At 44.4% G+C, this 26,689-nt stretch overlaps 1 protein-coding gene across 3 annotated transcripts in view; it reads left to right on the forward strand.

The window, feature by feature from the left end:
• Positions 1-26,689, forward strand: part of Gcnt2 (glucosaminyl (N-acetyl) transferase 2 (I blood group)) — an 85,512-nt gene that overhangs the window by 51,167 nt on the left and 7,656 nt on the right. Inside the window, exon 1 of one of the 3 annotated variants that reach the window (XM_051170315.1) lies at positions 2,767-4,014. The exons of the other annotated variants lie outside the window; for them this stretch is intronic. Within the exon in view, the coding sequence (XP_051026272.1) occupies positions 3,093-4,014 (922 nt within the window). The 5' untranslated portion in view covers positions 2,767-3,092. Of the gene's footprint in view, positions 1-2,766; positions 4,015-26,689 lie in introns of those variants that run through there. 3 annotated transcript variants of the gene reach the window in all.

Below are 26,689 nucleotides of genomic sequence, written 5' to 3' on the forward strand. Positions count from 1 at the left end.
CAGCATCCGAAGTGTTCACTTGAGGACACTTGTCAGTAGTGATGTCTAGAGCGAACAGAGCACAGATAATGTCCTTGTTGGAAGTTAACAGCTCAGCTGTCCCAGTAGTTGGCTAGAAGAAAAATGCCTGTTCTGTTACCACAGAGACCGGGCAAAACAAACCTTCCGCCTAGGCTAGCAAATAAAAAGTCATCACAGATTCCTCTTAGTCCATTCATCAGAGCTAGGGCAGACATGCCAGGGCAAACTGCAGAAATGGTTGCTGAGGCATGGTTTTGGTTTGGGGGGGGTGGCGGGCCTCTGTACTGTGGCTTTAAACCATAAATCATGTGGCAACACCCCAGCCTCCCACACCGCCCCTCCTGTTCAATCTGCGTGATGTGAATTCTTGAGTTCACTTTACTTTGGCATCCACCAGCATTGCCCTCTGTAAGATCAGGTTGAGGCAAAGGAAAGGGGCAAATTTGGCACCTCTGACTCCCTCTCTGTCAGTAGCCACAGCCTAACCGAGGGTATATTTTGCATAAAGGAATGAAGCCATCAGAATGGTCTATTCAACTATTCCCTTTATATAGCCCCTCCCATCCCCCAACCCCACTCCCATTTGCTTGCTTGAGACAGGCTATCTCTATGTGGCCCCAACTATCCTGGAACTTTCTGTGTAAACTAGGTCGGCCTCAAACTCACAGGGAATCTGCCTGCCTCTGACCCTGGAGTGCTGGGATTAAAGGTATTCGGCACTGTGCCAAGCTTGATTGGCTTTTCTAAGACAGGGTCTCATTTGTAGCTGGGCTATCAGAGTTTAGATTTTGCAATTTCCCCCATCTCAGGCTCCCAAGGGCTTGCACTGCTGCCTCTTGGTAAGAGGAAGGTGTGAGTTTGGGGGATTAATTAGCCTACTTAAAAGCCTTAAGGTGTATGTTTTTCTTTTACATTATTAAGAACAATAATCAAATCCCAGCACTTGGGAGGCAGAGGCAAGTGGATCTCTGTGAGTTCACGGCCAGCCTGGTCTACAAAGAGAGTTCCAGGACATCCAGGGCTGTTAAACAGAAAAACCCTGTCTTGGAAAAAAAAAAAAAAAAGAACAAGTCAAGCCAGATGATGGTGGTGGTGGCGGTGCACAACTTTAGTTCTAGCACTTGGGAGGCAGAGGCAGGCAGATCTCTGAGTTCAAGGCCAGCCTAGTCTATAGAGTAAGTTCCAGGAGAGCAAAGGCTACAAAGAGAAATCCTATCTCCAAAACAAAAACAAATAAAATGAAAACAAAAAACCAAACAAACAAAACAGAAATCAAAATATCAGTTCATTAGCAGGATCAGAAATATGGGCTATTTTTCAAAAGACGAAAAAGGCAACACTGAATTCACACTCAGCCCGTGGGCAGCTTCCTTCAAAAGTGTGAGCAGGAGGAATCTCATTTAGCTTTACAGACAACCCTGAGAAACAAGAGCTGCAGCTGGGCATTTTTTATTTCCTATTTCATAGAGGGAGGGTCTGGTGATTACAGAGGCAAGGGACCCATCCCTGGACCTGCCCTAGTTTAGCAGTTTAGAGAGGAGATTGCCCTCCACCTCTGGAGGTGAGCACACCAGACTGTTGAACAGATGTGGGAAGACCATCTCTATTCCCTAGGTTTCCTCACCTGTAAGTCAAAGAAATTGTCTTTAGTGATTGTAGAGGTTCCTGCCTGTCAGCGTTCCAAATGTATCCTGACCATTCCAAATCAGTCGCTATGGCTGCCCAGTGGCTGCTACTCACTCCATCAGTACAGTGACTGGTGGAAAGAGGGCAGAGTCAGGCAGGGAGAGAGAGGAGGCAGGGTGGCTGCTGCTTCTTGACCTAGCAACTGCCACAGTGTCCCAGCTGTGTTCCATCTAGAAATAGCCATAGGACCAGCCTTGGTTTCTCCCCCCCCCCCCCCAAAGAACTCAGCAATCTCTGTTAGCTGGCTGGCCACATGGAGCACAGGTAAGCTGAGAGAATTCCAAGCCTTGTACCCAGACCTGCTCTTCCTGGTTTCCCTGAGTCACAATGACAGATACTTCCAGGAACTTTACTACGGCCCAGAAACATTTGTTCTTTCTTCAGAGTACAGGAAGTGGGAGACTTATGGTGGGTGGAAAAGAGACTACACAATGCCAGGAGTTTTGTAAAATGACCACCGATGTGATGGCATTCTGAAGCTAGGTGCTCAAATATTGCAAATAATACTGTGTTGACAGTTCCAGATATCTGAGGCTCTGTGTGAAACAGAAACCAGTGGCTATCACATTTCGACACAGCATGCAAGCAAAGGTGTGTTTACTCGCGCTTGGACCCTCTAGCATGTGAAGTCACCTTTACCGGGTGTCCCACGGTTTGATTCTTAGTTCCCTCTTCGCTTAGTCAGACTAAGCACAACACATCACATCGGAATGATTTAATCCAGCACACCTCACCGCAAAGTTTTGTTTTTCTTTGTGCTGATTATTTTAGCTTGTTGCCATCCCCCTTTTCTCTGTCTCTGCCCAGGGGCGGAGATAACACTGAAATGGGAGGGAAAAAAAAAAAAAAAAAAAAACAAAACACCAAACCACTAGGAAGAAGAGAAACACCGAGGAGCTGTCGCCCCACACCTCCCCAAAGGCTGGCGAGAAAACAGAGCCACCTCTTCTAGAAGGCTACCGAGAGAGCAGTTTAGATGGCTGGAGGGGAGGTGGGTGGAGTTGATGCTTGAGAAAGTCGGTTCCAGGTCCGGCCGCTCCATTCCAGAACGCAGCTCGCAGGCTCGAAGGCACCCCTTGCTCTTCTTGTGCAAATGAAGAGATTTCCCCAGCTGGGCGGGGCTGAGCTCCTGACAGCGGGGATTCGGCTCCTAGGGGCTTCAGGTTTCAGATGCTAACGTGAGGTGGGAAAGCTGAGTTTCTTCAGCCTGTAGAGGAGGGTGGACCAGACTCAGAAACACTAGAGAACCGTGTCTTGAGAGCTGGGGAGCGCCAGCCCGCATCTCTGCGGGGGAAAGCAAGGTCCGCCTCTAGCGCCTAGACTTTCCGAACTGTGATCTCTTCTCAGTCTCCGGAGATAATTCTTGTCACCTGCAACTGAAAATAATGAACCTATGGATGAGCTGCGTTTTCGCTTTGACTGCGCTCAGCGTGGCGATCTTCGTGGTGTTTTATCACAGCCAGCTGACCCCGTCCAACCTCTACCAGCAGTTCAACAGCTCCAGCGAAAGGACGCCTGTCATCGTCTGTGATTACGGCTTGCAAATTCAGACATTCTTCATTGCGGGGAACCCATCGCCACATCCTTTGGAAAGAACCTCTTGCCACCTGTACCAGACTCAGAGTCACTATATCACCAGTTCCCTGTCCGAAGAAGAGGCTGCTTTCCGCCTGGCCTACGTCATGGTGATTCACAAAGACTTCAATACCTTTGAAAGGCTCTTTAGGGCCATTTACATGCCACAGAATGTTTACTGCGTGCACGTGGATGAAAAAGCCCCCAAGGAGTTTAAAAAGGCAGTGTGGCAGTTACTCGAGTGCTTCCCGAATGCTTTCCTGGCTTCTCAGACTGAGAAAGTGGTTTATGGTGGCTTCTCCCGGCTCCAGGCTGACCTGAACTGCATGAAAGATCTGGTGGCCTCCAAGGTCCCTTGGAAATATGTTCTCAACACCTGTGGGCAGGACTTCCCTCTGAAAACCAACAAGGAAATAATTAACCATCTGAAAAAATTTAAGGGGAAAAACATCACTCCAGGGGTGCTGCCTCCACGGCATGCAATCGTACGGACTAAGTATGTCCACAAAGAGTATACAGGTAGAGTTGGATCTTTTATGAAAAAAACAAATACTTTGAAATCTCCACCTCCACACCAGCTAACCATCTACTTTGGCACAGCCTATGTGGCCCTCACCAGAGACTTTGTCAACTTTATCTTGAATGACAAAAGGGCCATTGACCTCTTAGAGTGGTCTAAAGATACCTATAGCCCTGACGAACATTTCTGGGTGACACTCAATAGGATTCCAGGTCAGTGACAATTTTTCTTTCAATTGCCTATTTACTCTTTATTTTTAGATTGTAAATGGAGGTTCAGACAGCTTGTGAGAGTCATTCTCTTCTTCTGCCCCACGGACCCCAGGGCTTGAACTCAGGCTCCCTCACTCAGGCCGGATGGCAAGAGCCTTTACCCGCCCATCTGTCTCAGTGGCCCCATGCCACCTCTTACTGATTCATTTAAATTACTTGGGGAAAAAAAAGTTCTTAAAAATGATGCGTTTGATTGCATTTACTGACAGTTTTGTGCTAGCTCAGGTGACCTAAAGGGTAACTCAGGAACTGGCCAAATTGTCATTGTATTAGATGCGTATTGGGTTTGCACCCCATCTTTGGAATGAACACTGGTCATAGCCCTTGATAAAGGCTAAAGTCTTCCATGCTGGAAGATGGACTTTTTTTTTTTTTAATTTAAAGATTTATTTATTATTATGTATACAGTGCTCTGCCTGCATGTACACCTTCATACCAGAAGAGGGCATCAGATCACATTATAGATGGTAATGAGGCACCATGTGGTTGCTGGGAATTGAACTCAGGACGGAAGATGGACTTTTAAATAAGCCTCATCTGGAACACATGAGGTGAAACAGGCCATGTTTCTATCTGAGGGAAGTTACTGAGCCAACTTCACGCAGCACTGTGGGTGGGCCTGTGTCTAGCACCCCGGAAACCTCATCGAAAGTTCACAAACACGTCACTCTGATTCTCTGTGGTGCTCAGGTCTCAATTAATCTCTGTGGGACAAACCCAACGCTGACATTTTGTTACCTAGAGGAGTGGGTAGTGGAGTGGAGACAGACACATAGGGAGCAGTGCTCGTAGTGGAGACGGTCCAACTAGAATCCTCAACTTGGAGGTTACAGTGTTTCTTATTAGCAATTTCTGTTTACAACCTTGTGCTTTCACCTAGGGGCAAATTTCTTTGATGGTTTCTGGCGATTTGGGAATGAGACCAAGGTTTGCCAGGCGGCTGTAAGCAGATGACAGTAACCAACTTCCCCCTTTGATTCAATCCTGGGCTGCTCTTCAAAATCTTTTTTCCCATAAGTTCTGTGAGCTGCAGTGGGAATGTCCCAGCATAGTGGTTTCCAGTATTGCACCAGGTGGCTTGTGGGTGTTGGGTGTAGGTAAGGGTGGCCCTATGCCTGCCATTCTTGGACTGGTTCCTGGCTCTTTCTGAGTGGGAGCCTTCTCTTCCGCACACTTCTGAGTGCTGTTGGAAGCTACCTTCATCTCTGAAAGTGGACTCAAAGTTATTAGACATATTTAGGTCTCTGATAATTCAGCATTCCTAATAGTGGACTAGAAAGGGAATCACAGAATTCTCCTGAGAGGCAGGAAGTGGACAAACCTAGTGGCCGGGGAAAGACGCAGGCTGTCCCGTGAGAGTTTATTTCAGAGATACCAAATTTTCATTTCACAAATCTTCACTGGAGGAGTGAGCGACATTCGTTATGGAGCCTTAGTAACTCTATTTTACCAATTTTTAAAGTTGTTTTATTGTGTTATTATTGTGCACGTGATTATGATGTATGCATGTGGGCCCACGTGTGGAGGTCAGACTACAGCTTTGTGGAGTTCTGCCTAGGGACTCTACTCGGATCATTAGGTTTGTGTCATCAGGCAGCAGGCACCTACATCTGATGAGCTGTCTTGCCAGTGCCACCAATTTCTGTTTGACACACATGTAAATATTGTGCGTGCAACATCTGGTATTGTTTCTGTTGCCACAATTTGCATCAGATGATAGGCTCGTCTTCATATTCTCCATGTGCAGGTGAAGGGAGCCTTAGCTCGAAGTAGTGCTCGCTCTTACGCGAGGTCCCAGTTCAAGCTGACATCTGGCCCTAGATTCAAGTATCCTGAACTTTCAACTATTTCAGTTGCAGTAGGAAAAGAATCCTTTGGAGGCTGGAGAAATGGCTCAGTGGTTAAGAACACTGCCTGCTCTTCCAAAGGACCCAGGTTCAGTTCCCAGCACCCACATGACAGCTCACCACTGTCTAACTCCAGTTCCAATGGATCTGACACACTCACATCAATGCACATAAAATAAATTATTAAAAGAAAAAAAAAAAAGAATCCTTTCCTGCACATCAGAAAGAAATCTCCTACCAGAAAGGATAAAGGATTAGGGGAAACAAGGACTATGGAAGTAAACTGTCTGACCTGGAAATAAGGTTAGCAAGGGTGTGTGTGTGTATATGTGTGTGTGTGTATACACACTTGGGTACATGGATGTGTGTTGGAAAGCAGCAAGCAAATGAGGAAGCACACGTTGGAAGATAGCAAATACATGAAGCTTGTCAGGCTCACAGAGTTAACCATAGAGTGATAAGGAATCTCTTTGGGGGAACTGAGTATCACTACAGGCTGCTGTGCCAGTTTCCTTGTATCCCTACGGAAGCAGCCTTTGGTCTCTAAGCCAGCCAGTGGGCACGGGAGTGTCCATTAATGAACATTCTCTCGGGGAGTGGGCCCAGCAGCTGGGCCAAAACACTGTATATGATCACTGTGACAATAATAAGAGAAATGAAGCTTATCCATTTGCCCTATCTTGTCACTTTTCCCCATCACTGTAGTGTGTGCACCTGGCTTGCCTCATGCTTCACTGAATCCTCTTACTAGACTTTCAGGATCTAGAAGCAAGAACAAAGTTGTACCGTTCCTTTCTGGATTCTTATTCTATGTTTCCCTCCCTCCCGGGTGATCCACCCCTTATTTCCACACCAGCCCCCGCAGTGGACTCTGATGAAAATGTAATCAAACCGGTTATGATTCTGAAAGGAGATTCTGGAAGCCAGGAAGTGGGTCTCTGAGGAATCCCACAGGAGATGGCAGATTTAAGCTGTAGCAGGTCACTGTAAGCATACCAAGCTGGCAGCGTCACCACTGTCCACACAGTGAACAGTTCTTAGGATGAAGGATTTCTTTCCTTTGTTGCTATACTCTGCGTTTGTAGGTTGCTTTAGTAATAAATATGGGACACCGCTTTCTCTTCCTTCCTTCCTTCCTTCGTTCTATTTATTTAGAGACAGTTTTATATAGTGCAAACTGGCTTTAAGTTTTTGTGGTTGCCTGAGGATGACCTTGAATTTTTCATTCTCCTGCCTCCACCCCAGAGGCTGGGATTGCAGGCTTCTGACAGTGTGCCTGCTTTGTGAGGCTCTGGGGATCAAACTCAGGACTTGGTGCATCTTAGACAGGCACTCTGACCAACTGGGCTACATCCCCAGCCCCAGGAGATCTTTGTAAAGAAGAAAGAAAATGAAGTGTCTTGAGGGCGTCACTCTCACACAGGATGGAAAAGAAGCCTCTACCAGTAATGAACTAGCTTCCCTTATCTTTCCATTGTGGTGTGTTGCAGGTGCACGCATGCCACAGCATGTCTATAAAATGTATGTTTTTTTTTTTTTCTATGTCCACAGTTGCTCTAAATAATGACACGGGGATTTATGTTTGTTTATACTAGCTTTAGGCCTTAAGCTAGGCTGTTGTTCTCAACCAGCTAACCCATTTAACCTAATCTGTGTTTAATCTATGTTCTCCCATATAGTTTTTTTTTTAACCTCTGCTCAGTTTTATACACTGTTGGACCCTAGAGTCCAATTCAGGAAGGGGGTCGCCGCGAGAGACCACTCAAGTCACACAGGCTGGATGTATAGGTAAAATTTATTACTGACACATCAGAAGTCCCAATTGTTGATATGTCAGGGTCCCTCAGCACTCAGGAGGTTAAGGAACCCCAAGTAGCTGTTACAGGCTAGTTTTTAAAGGCTAAAACCACAAAGCAGGAGGGGTTGCTTATCAAGTTAGACCATATGGACATTGGCGTTGGGAGACCTCTTGTGGGGACTTGGGTGTGAGTCCCTAGGGCGGTTACTAGAAACCCTATGAGACCTTTGATAGTGGGGAGCTCGCATGTAGCTATTCTGGGAACTAGGGTGGAACTCCTGAGGCTAGCAGTAACAAGAACTGGGAGAAGCCTCAGGTCTTACATTTTATAATTTTACAGTTTTACAGTTTCTCAACACATCTCTCAAGCAAATCCTTTCTCTAATCTGGACCTGAAATCCTATCTCTAGGCCCAGACGTCCCACCTTTTCCCCTTCTGTCTGACTATTGGCTATTCAACTCTTTAGTTAACCAATCAGAAGGTGATGGAGAACAATGTTTAAAAAAATCCTAAGACAGGAGATGCTTCATAAGATGACAATAACAAAGTCTAACTATAATTAGATCTGTACCATCACCAGAATCAGCATTTGAATACACAGTGCACAAAAACATCACTCTAGGAGCAGGCCTGTCATCCTAGCACTTGGGAGGCAGAGGCAGGAGGATTTCTGTGAGTTTGCGGCCAGTCTGGTCTACAAACTGAGTCCAGGACAGCCAAGGCTACAGATACACCCTGCCTCAAAAACAAAAACAAACAAACAAAAACCATCACTCCAGCACACATCAGAAGACAGGAGGTAGTTAGTTCTCTTCTTCTTCTGTCATGTGTGGCTGGGATGGAACATAAGCTGTCAGACTTGGCAGCAAGCGCCTCCACCTGCTGAGCCATCTCTCTGGCTGAGTATATTGCTGCATTTTCTGTAGTTCTTCAGTGTACCGGGCTCTTCTGTGTGCTGAGAGTGCAGCTGGAAGACCCCCCCCCCCCATGCCCTTTAGTTTGCAGAGCTGAAAGGGTGCACATGAAGTCTCTCCAGCTGTTTGGATTTGGAGCTGATTTTCTTCCACCTCAACCCTTCAAATTTCTTTACTTTGTTTTTTTGTGGGGGTGGGGTAGGGGTGGGGCTCAGGGTTTCTTGTTGTTTTGGGTTTTGCTTGTTATTTTCTTTAAATATCTGTTTTGATTTTTAAAATATTGGCCTGCAGAGATGGCTCAGCGGTAAAAAGCACCAACTGCTGTTTCAGGAGTCCTGAGTTGAATTCCCAGCATCCACATGGCGGCTCACAACCATCTATAACTGTAGTCTAGTAGGATCAGATGAGCTCATCCTGTATAAAAATAGGCGCACGTGTAGAAGAAACCTCCATATATGTAAAAATAAATAAATCTTTAAAACTTTATTCTTAGAGTTGGCTTTAAAATATAGAAGGGGCCCAGTGGCGGAGCTCAGGCCCGGAGTACATGCTCACCGTGCAGGAGGCCTGGGTTCAAGTCTGGGCAAAATAAATAAATTTGAAAAAACAAAGACAAAATATCCAAAGGTTTAGAGTTGTGAAGATGTGTTTCATCAGCTACTGCACTTACTGTTTCCTAGCATTTCCTCCTGCAAGTATTTTATTATGTTCTCTTAACATCTCTAAAACAAAACACCTCGTAGGAAACACTACAAATAAATGTTTTATAAGCTCACTACAAATATATCCAGGAAAAAAAAATCCCTCTTTTAGGCCCCATGCTGTCTGTTAGGAACAAAATTCTGCTTAATGTGTTCGCTATTTAAATAGGTGACAGGCAGACAGGTGGGGAGCTATTTTTAATTCAAAAGCCAATTCGTGTGTTTTATTTATTTATTTTATTTATTTAATTTTATTTTTTTCCCCAATCATGTATCTTAAAGCATTTTAAAATGTAGGTCTAAAGTGTCCTGTGAGGGTTGGTGACTAGGGAGGATTTATCCCAGTGTGCAGTGTTGGTAGTCAGGCAAGCTTGAGAACACCTTCCATCCCTGGTGACCGGCATCCCCATCCTCCTCAAAGTCATGACCTTCACAGTGGCAGAACCTCCATCTCCCAAGCCCCACCCTTCTCCCTACCCTCATCTCTTTCTATAAAATGACTCACACTTTATACTCCAACAAGTGCTTGACCTGACATCTCTTCTTTGACCTTTCTGATACCTTCCTCTGGGACAGTTGGCACGCCACATCTGCCTCTTATAGCCAAGGCTGCTTCTTCCAGCACCTTTTACTGTGGAGTGAACCTCTCCTCACCCCACCTCCTCAGCACTGGAGCCCCTAAGAGCAAGAAATGTGACATCCATCTCTGTTCTCTGTCACTGCTGCACACTGCCACTTGTCCTCATGCTCACAGAAAATACAGAGAATGCTGGGTTATAGACTTTGGGGAAGGTCATAGAAGAGCTCAACAGTTAAAGATGCGAGTGGCAGTAAAACATGCCCTGGACCTGAGGTGGAGATAAATTTTGATAATGAAGAGATGATAACAAGTAGGTAAAACATCACTTGGTGATATGTTCCAGTCGGGCAAACAAATGGTATCTATCAATGAGGGAGGGAAAAGGGGAAGAGGAGAGGAGGGCACATTCAGTAAGCTCCAAAATTCTGGGTAGAATTCAAAAGGGACAGAGTGCTTTTTTCACTGTAGCCACCCTAGGTTACCTGATGTCAAGACAGCACCAGCAGGGCGTGCTTGGAGACGTCTCCACTGAGTTTCTGCATCACCCACATCTACTTTGAAGTACTCCCTCACCTGGCATTGGGTCAACCCAGCTCTTAGTACCATAGAGGGCTGCTCTATGGTTCTTACGGTGGCTGCTCTTGGCTTAATATAAAAACAATCTGTAATGCGGGCTTAGGAAAGAAACCAAGAACATGAAAGGCTAACAAAAGACTGTGCCGAAACATAAGGAAGCAAAGTAAAATGTCCCTCCAGCTGTAGCACTCAACAAGTGTAGGCGCTGAATGTGTTCTCTACAGAAAGGTTAATGGGGCCTTAAACAGGACCAGTTGCAGTCCTTTTCAGGGCATGCATTGTGTTTTCTGTCTGTGCATCGGCTCAGACTTAGAACGCAGTTTCTAGAATAACAGGAAGCAGTCGTTCATGGCCACTGTCCTCATGGCCAAGAATTATAACACTCATGGGCCGGGAGAGTTAGACTTTAATCAGCAACTCCAAACACTCAGATCTGTTTCTGTGTGTAGAAGATTATTGTTTTGTCAATGTAGAAATAAAGCCAATATAGTTAAAAGAGAAATTTCGTAAAATGTGCTTCCATGCATTTCTATCTACTGAACACTTTCAAAATACCATTCTTTGCATAGCTAGATAATATCAAATTCATGTACTGAAAGGAGAACATGATTTCAAAATACCACACTGGGGATGGGGGACCCGTTTGGCTTGTTCTCTGGTAAGAGGCTGCAGGCTCTCCTCTGGCCTGGTAGGCTCAGGAGGCTCACAGGGAAGATTTGTATCTGTAGTGATCCCAGGTCTTCAGTGACCCAGTTCATTCAAATGTGGAGTGTGGAATAATCAAATTGTATTAACATCGTGGTTGTAATTGTGCTAGCCTTGGGCTCCAATAAAACACTGTGAGTGCCACTTCTTTAGTGGAGAGCCCTGTGTGTCCAAGCATCTTTGCTCTTTACCCACCCTGAAGGAAATAATTAGGAAGGGCTTCTCCTAATCAGATCTTTAGAACATTTTACAAGACAAGAATGTTTGGAAATTGGACCTAATTCTGCACACCTGTAATCTTAGCAGGCTGGCTTGGGTTTCATAGTGAGACCTTGCCTACAAAATGGGTTCAAAGTATATGTGACTATTTAAGTATGTACAAATTCAGCAATAACTGGCAAACATCTGCTAAACTGAATTTAACATGAATTCAACCCCAGTAGAAAGGCTGACACAGTTGCTACCTTAGAAATTTCCATTGCTGCTTCTTAAGAAAACCTTGCTTGCCCTTCAAAAAATGGATTAAAATGTATTTGACTATTTTATTAAGTATAATTACATTATTATTGGACAAGAGAGGGTAAGAGAGTACATGTGACATGGGACTAGGAGGAGGGAAAATTTGAAAGAAGGAAAGAGACCAGCAAATGTAGACTGAAGAGGTAGGGGGATACGTAAGAAAAAGATAAAAACATATACATATGCTCTGCCTGCATGTACACCTGCCCGCCAGAAGAGGGCATCAGATCACTTTAAAGATGGTTGTGAGCCACCATGTGGCTGCTGGGAATTGATCTCAGGACCTCTGGAAGAGCAGACAGTGCTCTTAACCTCTGAGCCATCTCTCCAGCCCTGAAGGTGTCACATTTCATATTTGTTTATTTGGCATTCTACTATTTGTTTTTCTTCTATTATCTGTTATTTGGCATTCTAACTAAAATTGAATTTAAAAATAATATGTAAACATAAAGATAGACGTTTGGAAGGTTGCATGCAGATTTACACAAGATATATGTGTTTAAGTAATAGTTAAGGGTCCAGAAAGATGGCTCAAGCGGTAAAGGTACTTGCTGCCAAGACTGTTGACCTGAATTCAATCCCTCTGGACGCATATGATATGAGAACCAACTCCTCAAAGCTGTCCTCTAAGCTCCATACGTGAACTGTGACATACATACACACAATAACTAAACGCAATAAAAATCATGCATTAAATATTAACATGCTGCATAGCTTAACTAAGGATTTCTGTGAATTGTGAGACTAAAGAGAACATTTTTTTCCCCCAGCGATGAGGGGGAAAGAGGGTTTTGGAACAAAAAACAAAAAACAAAAAAAACCCACCATGTTTTAAATCCTTTTCTCCAGTGTTTGCTAAGATTCTGTTGGCTCCTCTGTGGTGAGGGGGCCAAAATACTCAGTCACCAAGATGTGCATATCGTCCTGGGGTTGCCAGAGCTCAGTCTACCTCAGAACCCCCCACAGAGCCATTACAACGCAGATTTCTAGGTTCCTGCTTCAGCAGCCTCGAGATCTATGTATTTCCAGTTGAGTGTCATGGAGTTCTTTCTCTGGGACACATTGAGAATGGTTGGGCTGCCCCATCCTTCCCTGACACCAGCACAATTAGGTTTGCAGCAGATTTTGTTTCTGTCTAGCAAGAGACGAGTTGACTGAGGAAAAGGTAGCCATGAACAAGAAGGAACGGGAGGCTTCTGTAAGGGAAAGCTTGTTGACTGCGTGGGGCTGGCTTTAAGGTGGCCATATACAAGTGACTGATGTCTACAAAGTAACAATATTGGGGAAATACCAGGGTAGCATATAGATATGATCGTGAGCTTTAGTTTTTTCTCTGTCAACACCCAGACCTTGCCTAACTTCCTGTGTTCGATCCCCAGACCCACACTGTGGAAAGCGAGAACAAACCCCTGGAAGTTGTCCTCTGACCACCTATGCCCTCAGTAGCTCAAGGGCAGCAACCACACATACATAATAAAAGGAACGATAAAAATATATATCTTTTAAGAGAACTAACAATGGACATAAATGGCTAGAATGAAGATTTAAAAAAAGTCTGACTATAACTAAGATCCCTGTATTGTGAAGACCCTGAAGATGTTAAAAAAAACAATAAGAAATTTTAGTCTTTTTTTTTTTTTTAACGAGCAAAGGTTGTATGTATCATGGCTTACCTACAATGTAAAACTAGGTGTAGATATCGCCAAAACAAAACAAAAACAAACAGAACAGACCAGAGACTCAAGAAATTCTTTTGATTACTTTGACTTCTTTGAATGTTATTGATGTGAACTTTAAGACTCTAAAAAAAACCCTGCTGAGTCCGTACCACACACAGACCAACACATTATTCGCTAGAACAGAGCGTCCACAGCAGCAAGCACGAGGCAGGCAGCAGTCTCTTGGGGTTCCTTGAGAAATCATAGCACATAAAAGGAGCAGGGATGGGAGTTAACTGGCAGCTTTATTTTCTCTGATTCCAGAAAGAACTTGTTTGTCTAGAGCATAACAGTTACTTCAGAGAGGAAACTTACATAGCCAGGTCTTGGAAGCATCACAGCGCCATGGTTTAGGCTCACAGTTGGAGGTTAAGGTCCACCGCAGTGGAAAACTGGTAGCAGAAGCCTGAGGCAGCTGGACACACAGCTTCCACAGTCAGGGGTTGGATAGCAGCTCCATTTCTATTTATGTGTTTGTTTGTTTGTATATTGCTTTTTCAAGGCAGAGTTTCTGTGTGTAGCTTTGGCTGTCCTGGACTCTCTTTGTAGACCAGGCTGGGCTCAAACTCACAGAGATCTGCCTGCCTCTGCCTCCCTGAGTGCTGGGATTTCAGGTATGCGATGCCACACCTGGCTTGTTTTAGTTTTGGAGATTGTACTATTAAGACCATTTCTTCTGTTTCCTTTCTTGAAACCCCGCCATGTACTCCTCCTCTGCCGCCCCACCCCCCCCCCCGCCCCGTCCTTCAAATTCATCACCTTTTTTCCCCCAGTGTGTGTGTGTGTGTGTGTGTGTGTGTGTGTGTGTATACATATATAGTCCTAAATATAACTTGGTCAGCCCATGTAATGTTATGCGTGTTTTCAGGGCTGACCTTTGACACTGACAGTCAGTTGGTTTGCTCTTTCCTGTGGAGAGCTCAGTTGCCTGTAGGTCTTTGTATTATGTTGAGGCCCACGGACTCCCGGCCCCCATCCTGTTTGGCATATTCATCAATGTCATCCTTGTTGGGGCAGTCACATTGGTGAGACTTCATGGGCGTAGGAGACACAATCTCAAAGCAAACTCCCTAATCCTTGGCTCATACGGTCTTTCCATTCCCTCCTTCAGAGCGTTCCCTGAGCCTTTGTGAAGTATTGTAGATGTATACATTGATACTGGGCCCCAACTCTGCATTTTGATTGGTTGTGGTTTTCTGTAGTGTTTTTCCCCCCCTGTGGTTTAAGTTTCCTTGTTGAAGTGTGGAGAGTACATTTATCTGAGTATAACGACAGATGTGTAGAGATTACCGTTAGGAGTGCTGCTGGCTTGACAGATTAGTGATTGTAGCTTCTCCTCCACTAGCCAGGACGCAGGGCTTCTTCCCTTGTGTTGGCTAGGTCTTGAGTCCAGTTAGAGAGCTGTTGGTTCCAGCCAAGCACACTTGACACTCTACACTCTTTGGGTTGTCATGCCATGCTCGCCATCGGTGTGTTCCATAGGTGTCGTACCCGGGCAGGGCTGTTGGTTGCCTTCTTCCTTTGGAAGTTTGCATGGTGCCTTCTGGTACCATGAATGCTAGTGTCTTCAGGGAGAAGGCTTTCAGGTCAGTTCAAGCTCAGGGCCCTTTGGGCCGTGTGTCAGAAGTGCACGGTGTCTTCAGCAATAGGCACTTCTCTTCCACCTTCCTTCCCCTCAGGATGTAGCCAAGGCAACAGGAACAGCTTCTATGGTTTGGGAGTCTCTTGGACAGCCCCAGTCAAAAACCCAGAAGAGGCTTCTCCTGTCTGGTATCAGAGTTTTGTTAGGTGAGTCTTTGGCTTTTGGCTGGAGTACTTTTGGTTTCTTTGGGGTTTGTTTTTGTTATTGTAATAATTTGTAAATAGTGAATGGTGGGTTCCCTTGTGGCTTTTTCACTAACTTAAACATTTAGGGAATACATCAATCAGACCAAGCTTTGTCTTTTTTTTTTTTTTTAATTTGAATCTGCAAGCATGGCTTTTTGCCTATTTAAATGATTACTTCACTGCACAGCTAAGAATAGCAAACAACTAAACAATAGCAAAGAATTATCAACCATGTATGAGTATTACTGTTTTAAAAATATGTTTTCAAAGGCCAGACACTGTGCTGTGCAAGAGGAACCAATGAGGGCCAGGGATGTCATTTTCACGTTAGAGTTCTTGTCACGCATGCTCGACGCTCTGCCTCAGTCTCCAGCACCATAAAAAAGTAGAGACTGAGCTTGGTGTGGCGGCACCAGCCTGTAACCTCAGCACTCAGGGAGGCAGAGGCAGGCGGATCCCTGTGAGTTCAAGGCCAGCCTGGTCTACAAAGTGAGTCCAGGACAACCAAGTCTACACAGAGAACCCCTGTAGGGGGAAAAAAGGGGGTGGGGGGAGGGGAGAGACAGGGAAGTAATTTGGTTTAACTGGAGACTTAACTTCTTTACTCACTAAGTATTTGTCTTGGGTATGTCACAGAACCTTATTAGGCTTCTTTCCTGTTTTGTAAAAGAACAGATTGGACGGGGTGATCTCAAAAGAGCTGTATGTATAATAATTAACCCATCCCAGGTGGCCGTGCCTACTGACAGAATACTGATTTCATAAAACTGTTAGAAGTTACAGAGCAGTGGGAGAGCCTGGCGCTCAGCTCAGTCTTTAATGCTTTTATCTCAGACCTTCCCGGCTGTCTCTTTCTCCCCAATAAACACAATGGCTCCTATTTATACCACACTGTGGCCTGTAGGGTTGATGGAGCAACGACTTCAGTGCAAGTTAATCCCTCTCCTTGTCACAATGACTTCATCCGTACATAGATGCCGTTCCCCTGCACATGCAGGACTTTGGACTCGGGCCAATGCCCAAGGGCAGTTATGGGACCAGTGAGGAAACTGATGTGCTTGTGACATCTCCTCTTTTCTGGCTGTCTTATTTTTTATTGGTTTTTGTTTTGTTTTTGTTTTGAGACAGGGTTTTTCTGTGTAGCCCTGGCTGTCCTGGACTCACTTTGTAGACCAGGCTGGCCTTGAACTCCCATCAATCCGCCTGCCCTGCCTGTCACGTGCTGGGATTAAAGGCATGCGCCACCACTACCCAGTTCACTTTTCTTTAAAAAGAAAATAAAAGTTCCCTCAGAATATTTGTTGTCAATGAGTAAGGTTTCCAGTAGCCTGTCTGGCAGTTTAATATCTGTTATATATTTGTTTCATTTGGAACCATTTGGTATCTCATTTGAAAAAGTAAGGCTGTGGATGTAGCTCCATGGTAGAATGCCTGCAGGCTGTGGAAGACCTTGGTTTGAGCATTTGAGGTAGTAAGCTTATCTAATTGTTAGCTAATAGCTTTCATTAGCTGCTGCTTCTTCTTCTTCTTCTTCTTCTTCTTCTTCTTCTTCTTCTTCTTCTTCTTCTTCTTCTTCTTCTGTGTGTGTGTGTGTGTGTGTGTGTGTGTGTGTCAGGGCTTCATAATCAATAGGGAACCATGAACTTCATGGAAAGATTAACGAAAACTGTGTCTCACATTGATACTTGACACACATGGCCATTGTTAAAATCCCCCATCATGGATGCTTTCAACCAGTCAGATCGCCCAACAGTTGCCCAATATGGTACCACAGTACCTCATTATGGATTTTTACTAAAACTTACAAGTTTCTCATGAGTTTTTGTTGATGTAGTTTTCCTATGGGTTGAGTATCTTAGTGGTTGCTCTTGAATTGGCCACAGCTGTTACTCAGAGTCCCTAAAGTGAGGGGTATCTGCAGTTTAAATGGAACTCCAGCATTGTAAGTATGACGTAAGGGCTTATAAGGCCCTGGCCAGTAGAGAAGGGAGCAAAGGCAAGGATCAGGTGAACAGCATTTCTGTGAAGGCTCACAGTTTCAGGTGTGTGTGTGTGTGTGTGTGTGTGTGTGTGTGTGTGTGTGTGTGTATTAGGTTCCTGGCCTTCTGAAACTCCTAACTGTAATATTGTTGTGGAGCATTCACCAGAGAAGATTACTCAGACATGGTTCAAGCCCATTGAAAGTCCAATAGCCCAATAAAGAACAATTAACCAGAAGCAGAACTACAGAAGCCAAAGCAAAGCTAGTACATTAGAGAAATCCCCAGAACTATGGTCTTCCATGCGTTAAGTCTTTGTTTTTGTTTTGGCATGTAGGGCTGTCTACATACTGAGTTTTATGGCCTGAATGGTACTTCCATCAGGGAGTTGGTGTGCAAAGGTCTGGGGTCCTGTTACCATTTTACATACAGAAACTGTACACACATCACAGTTGAACAGATCACTGAAATTTCTGTTTCTCTTTGAGATTTTCTCATAGCTCTGGCTGATTGTGTAGCCAGGGATGGCCTTGAACTACAGGTCCAACTACCACATGCTTGGAAGTGTTGGGGTGGGGTTACTACTGGACTTGGAGTGTACGTGTGTGTGCGTGTGTGTGTGTGTGTGTGTGTGTGTGTTTAATTCAGCGCTGAGGGCTGAACCTAAGGCTTTATGCATGCCAAGTACAATGTTTCTACCAACTGAGCTACACCCCCAGCCTAACTAAACTGAGGTTTCAAACCGCTCCTTATCTCTTGAGCCTGCATGAAAAAGCACATTCTCAGTACTTCCGGCACCCTTGAGGGTTCCCTTCCAGTCACTTCCTACTCTACTGATTATTCTGACCCCAGACATTAGATGTCTGGTCTTGTGTTGCTGTATAATTTCTTTTTATTTTATGTGTGATATGTTTGTAACCCTCTGCACCACATTGGTGTAGTGCCTTCAGAGGACAGAGGAGGGATTGAGGTCCCCCAGAACTGGAGTTACAGGTGGTTGTGAGCTACCCTGTGGTTGCTGGGAACCGAGCCCAGTGCTCTCAACTGCTGAGCCGTCTCTCCAGCCTCCTTGCTGTATATCTTTTTAATTGAAGCCTAGTGCTTTCCCACCAAATGTTTGAAGGAAAAGCTATAGGCATAGATTTCTTCAGTGCTGCATGCTTCTTGGGGTCTGGACATAAGGAAGGAAACATGTATTTCAGGGCAAGGCCGTTCTCTCATGTTTCTTCTCTTTTTAAGTTAGCTCAGAGAACACTACAAATAGAACTGTACTGCTATTTCACAGAAAAGGCTAGGCTTGTTATAGACAGAGACTTAGTTCCCAGAATTAACAACCTATATATATCCCAGCCCGTAGAACAACAAATAAGTTCGCCACTGACCTTCAAGAACTTTTGACCAGAGCTGGACTGAAAATCAGGGTTAAAATTACACAACCATCCTGTATGTGTGAGTTTTTATTTGACTGTTTGTACATGGATTAGGGACACGATGATTACAAGTTACAGATGAGTTCTTGAGTTGCAGCCAGCTGAGTGTTGCCTAGTGTCTTGTTTTGAAGGTGAAGACGTCACTGTGTATAGAACAAAATGAAAATCTGCTAATGGGGTATGTGTGTGGTGGTGGTAGGGGGTGCTAGAGAGATGGCCCAGTGGCTAAGAGCACTGGCTGCCCTTCCAGAGGACCCAGGTTCAATTTCCAGCACCCACATGGCACCTCACAACTGTCTGTAACTCCAGTTCTAGAAGATCCAACATCCTCTCACAGACATACATGCAAGCAAAACATTAATATACGTGAGATAAAAGTAAAGAAATTGTAAAGAAAACCTGGTAATGTCACTAAGGGCGTTACCCCAGGCAGTGACACAAATAGCACCAGCCAGGCTGCTCCAGTGACATCAGGAAAGCAGGACCCTGCTAAGTTAGGCAAACCACCAACAATGCACTTTTGATTGACAGCCACAAATAAACCTAGTAACTACTACAGGGACTGAAAAATGCCCAATCCAAGCTCCATATATCTAAAGATGGAAGTTGTAGGGAAAGCTGAGCCACCAAAATCTCTCAGGTTTCCAGAAACCAGTCAGATTTATTTTCTAAGGAAATTGGAGTTTTTTTTGGAGGCGAGATTGGCTCACAAGCCCAACAAAAATGCTAAATGTATATAAGAGACGTATGTATTGTATTCTCCCAGAGTTTGTGTGTTAAACGCTGAATCACTGAATACTGTTGAGACTAGGTTGTAAGAGCTCTGTGCACTTAGATCGATGCATGTCTTCCCTGCACCAATGTGCACTTAGTTCGGCGCATGCCTTTTCTGCACCAGTGTGCACTTAGGTTGGTGCATGTCTTCCCTGCACCAGTGTGCACTTAGTTCGGCACATACCTTTTCTGCACCAGTGTGCACTTAGGTTGGTGCATGTCTTCCCTGCTGCACCAGTGTGCACTTAGGTCGGTGCATGCCTTTTCTGCACCAGTGTGCACTTAATGTTGGTGCATGTCTTCCCTGCTGCACCAGTGTGCACTTAGGTCGGTGCATGCCTTTTCTGCACCAGTGTGCACTTGTTGGTGCATGTCTTCCCTGCACCAGTGTGCACTTAGGTCGGTGCATGCCTTTTCTGCACCAGTGTGCACTTAATGTTGGTGCATGTCTTCCCTGCTGCACCAGTGTGCACTTAGGTCGGTGCATGCCTTTTCTGCACCAGTGTGCACTTATGTTGGTGCATGTCTTCCCTGCACCAGTGTGCACTTAGGTCGGTGCATGCCTTTTCTGCACCAGTGTGCACTTAATGTTGGTGCATGTCTTCCCTGCTGCACCAGTGTGCACTTAGGTCGGTGCATGCCTTTTCTGCACCAGTGTGCACTTATGTTGGTGCATGTCTTCCCTGCACCAGTGTGCGCTTAGGTCGGCGCATGCCTTTTCTGCACCAGTGTGCACTGAGGTTGGTGCATGTCTTCCCTGCACCAGTGTGCGCTTAGGTCAGTGCATGCCTTTTCTGCACCAGTGTGCACTTCCCTGAGCTCTGAGGGGAGGGATTTGATGGAAATGTCTGGTTTAGGGCAGAGTGTTCCAAGGTCTCTCATTATCTGCATAATGTTTGCTATGCATCTCTGTTCCCGTCTGTTGCAGGAAGAGACTTCTTCTCTGATGATGACTGAACAAGGCACTGACCTAGGAGTATAACCGAGTGTTATCAGAAGTCACTTTATCACTACACTCTTGTTTTTAGACCAGTATTATTTGGTTTTCTCTTAGGTCCTTGGGCTAACCAGTCAGGCACTGCATGCACACTCACACACCATATACAGACTCACACACCACATACACACATATACATGTGGACACACACATGTACATACACACATGCCACACATATACCGCTCACACCACACACTCACACCATACACAGACTCCTGTACCACATTACACATATACACACATACACATGTGGACACACACATGTACATACACATACACACCACACACATATAACACACACACACACACACAGAGGTATGTCTAACTTAGCACTGGATTTACTTCCTACCACTAGCAAAAGACTGTGTGTGTGTGTGTGTGTGTGTGTGTGTGTGTGTGTGCGCGCGCGCCCTTCTAGCCAGTTGTAAGCACTAAGAATACTCACGCATGCTTCTGCCATCAGCAGTCTAGGATGTGGGATGAGTGCAAGAAAGAATTTAGATGTTTTACCGGGCGGGGCTGTAGCGCAGTGGTAGAATGGCTGTTTAGCACACACAAAACCTTAGGTTAATTCCATAGCAAACTCCCACCCACACAAACCACATCATCCCAGCCCTCCACGCTCCTGTTTTCTGGGTTCTAGCTTCTGCAGATTGACAACAAGGAGGAAGAATTAGAGCACTTCTGAAATCACCTAGGGTCTAAAACCCTTGTGGGGGTGGTTCCTTCACTGTTCCTCCTTCCCCTTTCACAGCTAGAGAAGAATCCATTGGCGGCACTTACCAGAGATAAATGCAGAGACATTGGAAGCTAGGTGACTGCCAAGGGACTGAAAAGCTGTAGTATACATTATGGTAAACAAAACAGGTCATTGTGTGACAGATGCTAACTGATCACGTTTATAATCAGAACAGGGTCAGGCTACTTGACGCACATCCTGGCTATTGGCCTTCAATCTCTTTATTATTAAAGATAATCAGCAGTGAACTTTTTCTATCTTTTTCTTTTGTTAAATTATTAATGTTGTCACAGGCCAAATTACTAAATCAATGATTCAGATATATATCACTAAGCTTTGTTCAGCAGTCTTAGCATCACAGAAATTCCCCACAGTAACACAGTTTCCTTGGCTAATATTTTTTAAAGGATTTATTTATTTTAATTTTACGTGCACTAGTGTTTTGTCTGCATGTGTCTGTGTGAGGTTATCAGATCCCCTGGAAATGGAGTTACAGACAGTTGTGAGCTGCCACGTGGATGCTGGGAATTGAACCTGGGTCCTCTAGAAGAGCAGCCCCTGCTCTTAACCACTGAGCCATCTCTCTGGCCTGTCCTTGACTCACATTTTACATGCAAGAATTTGTGCATGGTTTATTAACATTATACAACTTGATAGTCTGGGTGTGTGGGTTGCTTTGTTTGTTGTTGTTGTTTTTTTTGTTTTGTTTTTTTTCCATTTCATATAATGAAGGGTGATGTGGAGTCTTGTATCTGTGGAGATAGTTAATTGACACTCCGGAACGGGAGGGTTGCTCCTGGGCAGTGGCCAGGCCTGCAGCTAAATATCCTACGACATGCAGGACATCCCACAATAGAGAATCATATTTCAGTTGTGGTCCGAATGTAAAATGTCTTCTGGGGCGCGTGGCTTGAAGCACTAGGCCCCTAGCCGGCAGCTGTCGCTGTTTGAGAAGATTGTGGAGCCTCTCGAAGATGGAAATGCATCGCTGGGGGTGGGCTTTGGGGTTTGTGTCTATCCCCACCTGCTGTTCATTAGCCATCTTCCTGTTCCTGTCTCCGAGTCTGCCCCACCAAGATGGATCTCATCCTCTTACGACTGTGAGCCAAGTAATCTTCTTCTCGTTAGTTGTTTTTGTCCTTGTATTTCATCACAGCAAAGAAAAGAAACATACATGGCCCCGGAGATTTTTATTAGAAGGATCATGCTTTCAAATGTTTATGGTAATTAATTTCTAAACACAGTAATTCATTATGTCTCTCTTTTTATTTTTTATTGCTTTGGGTTTTTTGTTTGTTTGTTTGTTTGTTTGTTTGTTAGGTTGGTTGGTTTCGGTTCTGGTTTTTTTGTTTAGTTTGATTTTCTCTGTATAGGCCTGGTTGCCCTGGAACTTAACTATGTAGACCAGGCTGGCCTGGAACCTGGAGATCCACCTGCCTGTCTCCCTCACATTGTGTCTTTAATAATGACCTCTCTGCCTCCATTGCTTCTACTTCTGCAAATTCAACCAACTACTACTAAGACCAAAATTACTGTGACCAGGGGAACCACATCTCAGTGGAGCATGTACAGACACTCATTCCCTAACAACGCAGGGCACAGCGACACGTGCTATTGGTATTCTTTGTGATTCAAAGACAAATTGTTTCAGATGTTGCTAGAGTTACCAGAGTCTGAACTCTGATATCCTTAATAAGCCTGGCTCAGTTACCCACTCTCTGTTAGCTAGAAAGCAGAACAAGTCAACGTTGGCCACATTTGGAAAGACGAAGAGATCGCCACACCCCCCAGGCCTACTTCCTGTCCTGGCAGGAGGTTTAGGTTGAGATAGAGGGTCTGAGGTACACCAGGACAAGGTATTGGTTTGATTCATCATTGTCACTGTTTTAGGTCCTCCTGCAACGTAGTCTGAGAAGTTGCCAGAATCTTCTGGGAGACAAGTTCTGCCTCTGGCTGGCACCAGGCATCTGCTAGCATGAAATTCCTAGGGAAATTCCAATTCCTTGGGGACCATTGTTTCAGTAATCAGATAGTAATCAGAGTGAGTTCCGGGACAGCCAAGGCTATACAGAGTGAGACCTTGTCTGGAAAAAAACAAAAAACCAACAAAAACAAACCTGACCATCCTCCTTCCATGAAGGCCAGTTGTATGGGCAGAGCCAACACCACTTTCTATGAGAGACTTTAGTATCCGAAGGAGTAGGGGGTGAGAGATCCTGGATTCAATCCCTCAAGGATACGTACAGATAGAAGGTTGTGCTAACAAAACCCTGCCAGGATTTGCTACATCTTGCCTTCAAAAGCATAACTAGTTGTTTAAAATCAAACAACTAATAATAGCAGGCAGACTAGAAGTCCTGACTCCAGTCAGATTGGGTAACAACAGCCTCAAATATACATCCTAGCTTCCAATTTTTATTTTCTTATGTTATTTTAAAGAAATTGCTTTAAACAGACAGAAGCAGGGGCAGGCTGGGGTAGCTTTTCCTACTTGCTAGCCACGCTCCTGCTGGAAAAGTCTCACTGTCCAGGACCACCCTTAAATTGTGAGAAGTCTCTTTCACTATCTGATACTTCAGTTCCTTGTGTGTCTATTAATTAAGTCAGTGAAAGAGGATATATGTGAGCTTGATTCAAGCAGTTGCTGGAACTTGTTACCCACGTGTGAGTCTCCTCACATGAGGAGGAAACTCTGGGAAGATAGTGAAGAGAAATGAAGTTCATATCAACAGAGCTGGCATTTCAAAGAATCTCATCCATTTATTTAACAAATGCAGTTATTTGGCCAGTAAAGGCCGAGACCCAAGAAAAACATTCCAGGTTGTTCTACAAACTTTATCTCAAATGTTCTATTTACAGAAGCCTATGAAGAGCAAATGAGAAAAATGGATTTTTTGGTGAAAATGTTTTCTCTGATAACATTGACAACCTTCTTTTTGCCTTATCCTGGAAATAATGAGAAAAATGAACCTTTGTTAGGTTTCTTGCAAGTGTAAGATAAACTCACACCCAAGTGCATGTGACGCTCTTCCCAGCCCCTGACCACTAAGCACAACGACAATCAAAATAGGAGCCACATCTCATCACACTATTCAGAACTTCGTTCGTTCATCATTTCTTTCTTTCTTTTGAGGTAGCATATCACATATCCCAGGCTAGCCCCCAACTCACTATGTGGTAGCATATCCTAGGTTAGCCCCCAACTCACTATGTGGTAGAAGATGACCTTGAAGCTCTGATTCCCTTGCCACTGCCACCCTAGTAGTGGAATTGCCAGCATTCAGGCTTTTGCCACCATACATTTTATATAATGCTGAGGCTCAAACCCTGGCCTTCGTGTATGCTCAGATATCTATCTACCCCATGGGCTATCCCTCCAGCTCTCATTTCAGAACCTTTTGACCTCAATTTTTTTTTTAAAGGAAGCTAGATGGCAGTGTAAACAAATGTCATGCCTGTAAGAAGCCCAAGTATGGTTATATGAAACTTCTGTCTTTGTTATATGAACGCGAGAGAGACAGATGATATAATCTGCCACCCCCCCCCCCCATGAGTTGCATACAGTCTAAACTAAAAGGCCACTGGTTTCATTAACTTGCTTCATGGGTGAGGAAACTCAGTCACTAAAAAACGCCTGATGATACCAAGCCGAGGACCTGAGTTTGGTTCCTCCCATCCATGTGGCAGCTCACAACTCCAGTAACGCCAGTCCCAGGGGCTCCGATGCCCTCTTCTGGCTCCTAGGACACCAGACACACATGCAGGAAAAATACACATACACTTAAAATTAAAAATTAAAAACAAGACACACATGTCCCAGCAATGGAGACAAATTAATTAAACTGAACAAAGGATGTAAGAGTAGCAATTGAGCCACGGGAGCAAAGCTGAGTGAGATGGGATAGAAGGAACACAGAATTAACCATGCAGCTAAATGGAGGAAGGGTTTGGGTGGGGTTGGGGGTTGCTATGGTGGCCTCTTGACAGCGCCTCTCATCTTTTCTAACACTTGGTCTTGCAGAGGATTCTGTGATCTTAGGGAGGTGCTGGTCCTGTTTTGGGAAGTCTGGGTGGGGCCCAAGAGTCTACATTTCTAGTGAGTTTCCAGGTGATGCCAATGTTCCCGTCCAAGAAGGAGCAGATAGTCATATGCCAGGAGCCTCACCCATGTCTTCTAGACATCTCTGTGCCCCAGGGGTCTATGGGAAATGGGGGAGACAAGGTAGAATTTCTCTGCCTTGTTAATAAATGTCATATTTTATGCACAGATGTGAACCATAGATAATATTTAAACAGACGTGTTTGAGGCCTGAAATCAGACAGGAAGTATAGGAGATTGATAGGTGTGTGTATCTAGTCAGAAGGTAGGGAGTCATTAATTCTAAATATGCTGATCTTATCACTTGCATGATAGAATGTGTTTCTTAGTTTGTGTAATCAATATTGATGAGCATGAAAGAGAAAAATGTCTTCTCAGAAATGCACTTGCTTAAAGGTTAACTATTGTCAAGATGTTTTATTCAGTTGCCTGGTGTAGCTGTTTAATCTAAATGGACTCATAAACATCACACACGGATTAGCTTGACAGAGTAAAACAAATTGGATTCCCTCCTGGCTTTCCACTCCCCAGGCAAGTTTTAATAGAAATTCTTTTCCTTTTAATCTGAGTTATTTAAGAGTATGTATCAAGAACAAAATAAGGAAGCGCCTTTTTGGATAGGCAAGCACTGTAATAAATAACCGTTAAAGTATTTAAACACAAAACAGTAGGAAGTGATACCTCTCTTCAGTGTTTCTGATGAATGCATTCAAGTCTGGGAGACACAACCAAAGGGTAGGGGGAGAGAGACAGAGACAGACGAGACAGAGACAGAGACAGACCTGGTAGAGTCCCAAGGTTTAAAGACCCACACTATTTACAGAAAGGTTGTAGCAACATTTCATTTTAGTTGGAAGACTTGGTACAATTCTAGGTTTAAATTGGTTTATAATTATCATGTGGCTGCAGTTCAGAAGAACAAGACTGTTTTCTTCTGAAATGTACATTTTTATTAATAGGTTTTTTATTTGTTTTGTTTTAAGGTGAGATGGGTTAGTCTTAAATTCTCAATCCTATTAAATTTCCAAAGTTTGGGTCTTAGAATTTTCCCCCACCCTTATTGGTAAATACCATCTTCTTCAGTTTTCCATTTGAAGCTATAATAAATTACATTCTAACTGTCCTGGCAGGGAAAAGATCATCTAGAGATACACGAGCCCCTCCCTTCAGCCATCAGACTTTAAAGCAGTAAATTCCAGAGAGTTAAATAAAACCTAGGACATCTTCAATGTGAGAAGGGGAAAGCTGAGGATCTGGTGCCACAGAGGAGGAATTTGCCTCCCAGAAAGGGATTTCCCACAGTTCTGACGACCTCACAGAAGAGGGCAGAAAGTCAGTGATAGGTGGGTTCATGCCATAACCAAGCCTGATGGATTACACATGTCTCTTGCCTTCTATTCAAACTCAAACC

The sequence above is a fragment of the Acomys russatus genome, chromosome 3 (assembly GCF_903995435.1).
Source record: "Acomys russatus chromosome 3, mAcoRus1.1, whole genome shotgun sequence".
NCBI classification, from domain to species: Eukaryota; Metazoa; Chordata; class Mammalia; order Rodentia; family Muridae; genus Acomys; species Acomys russatus.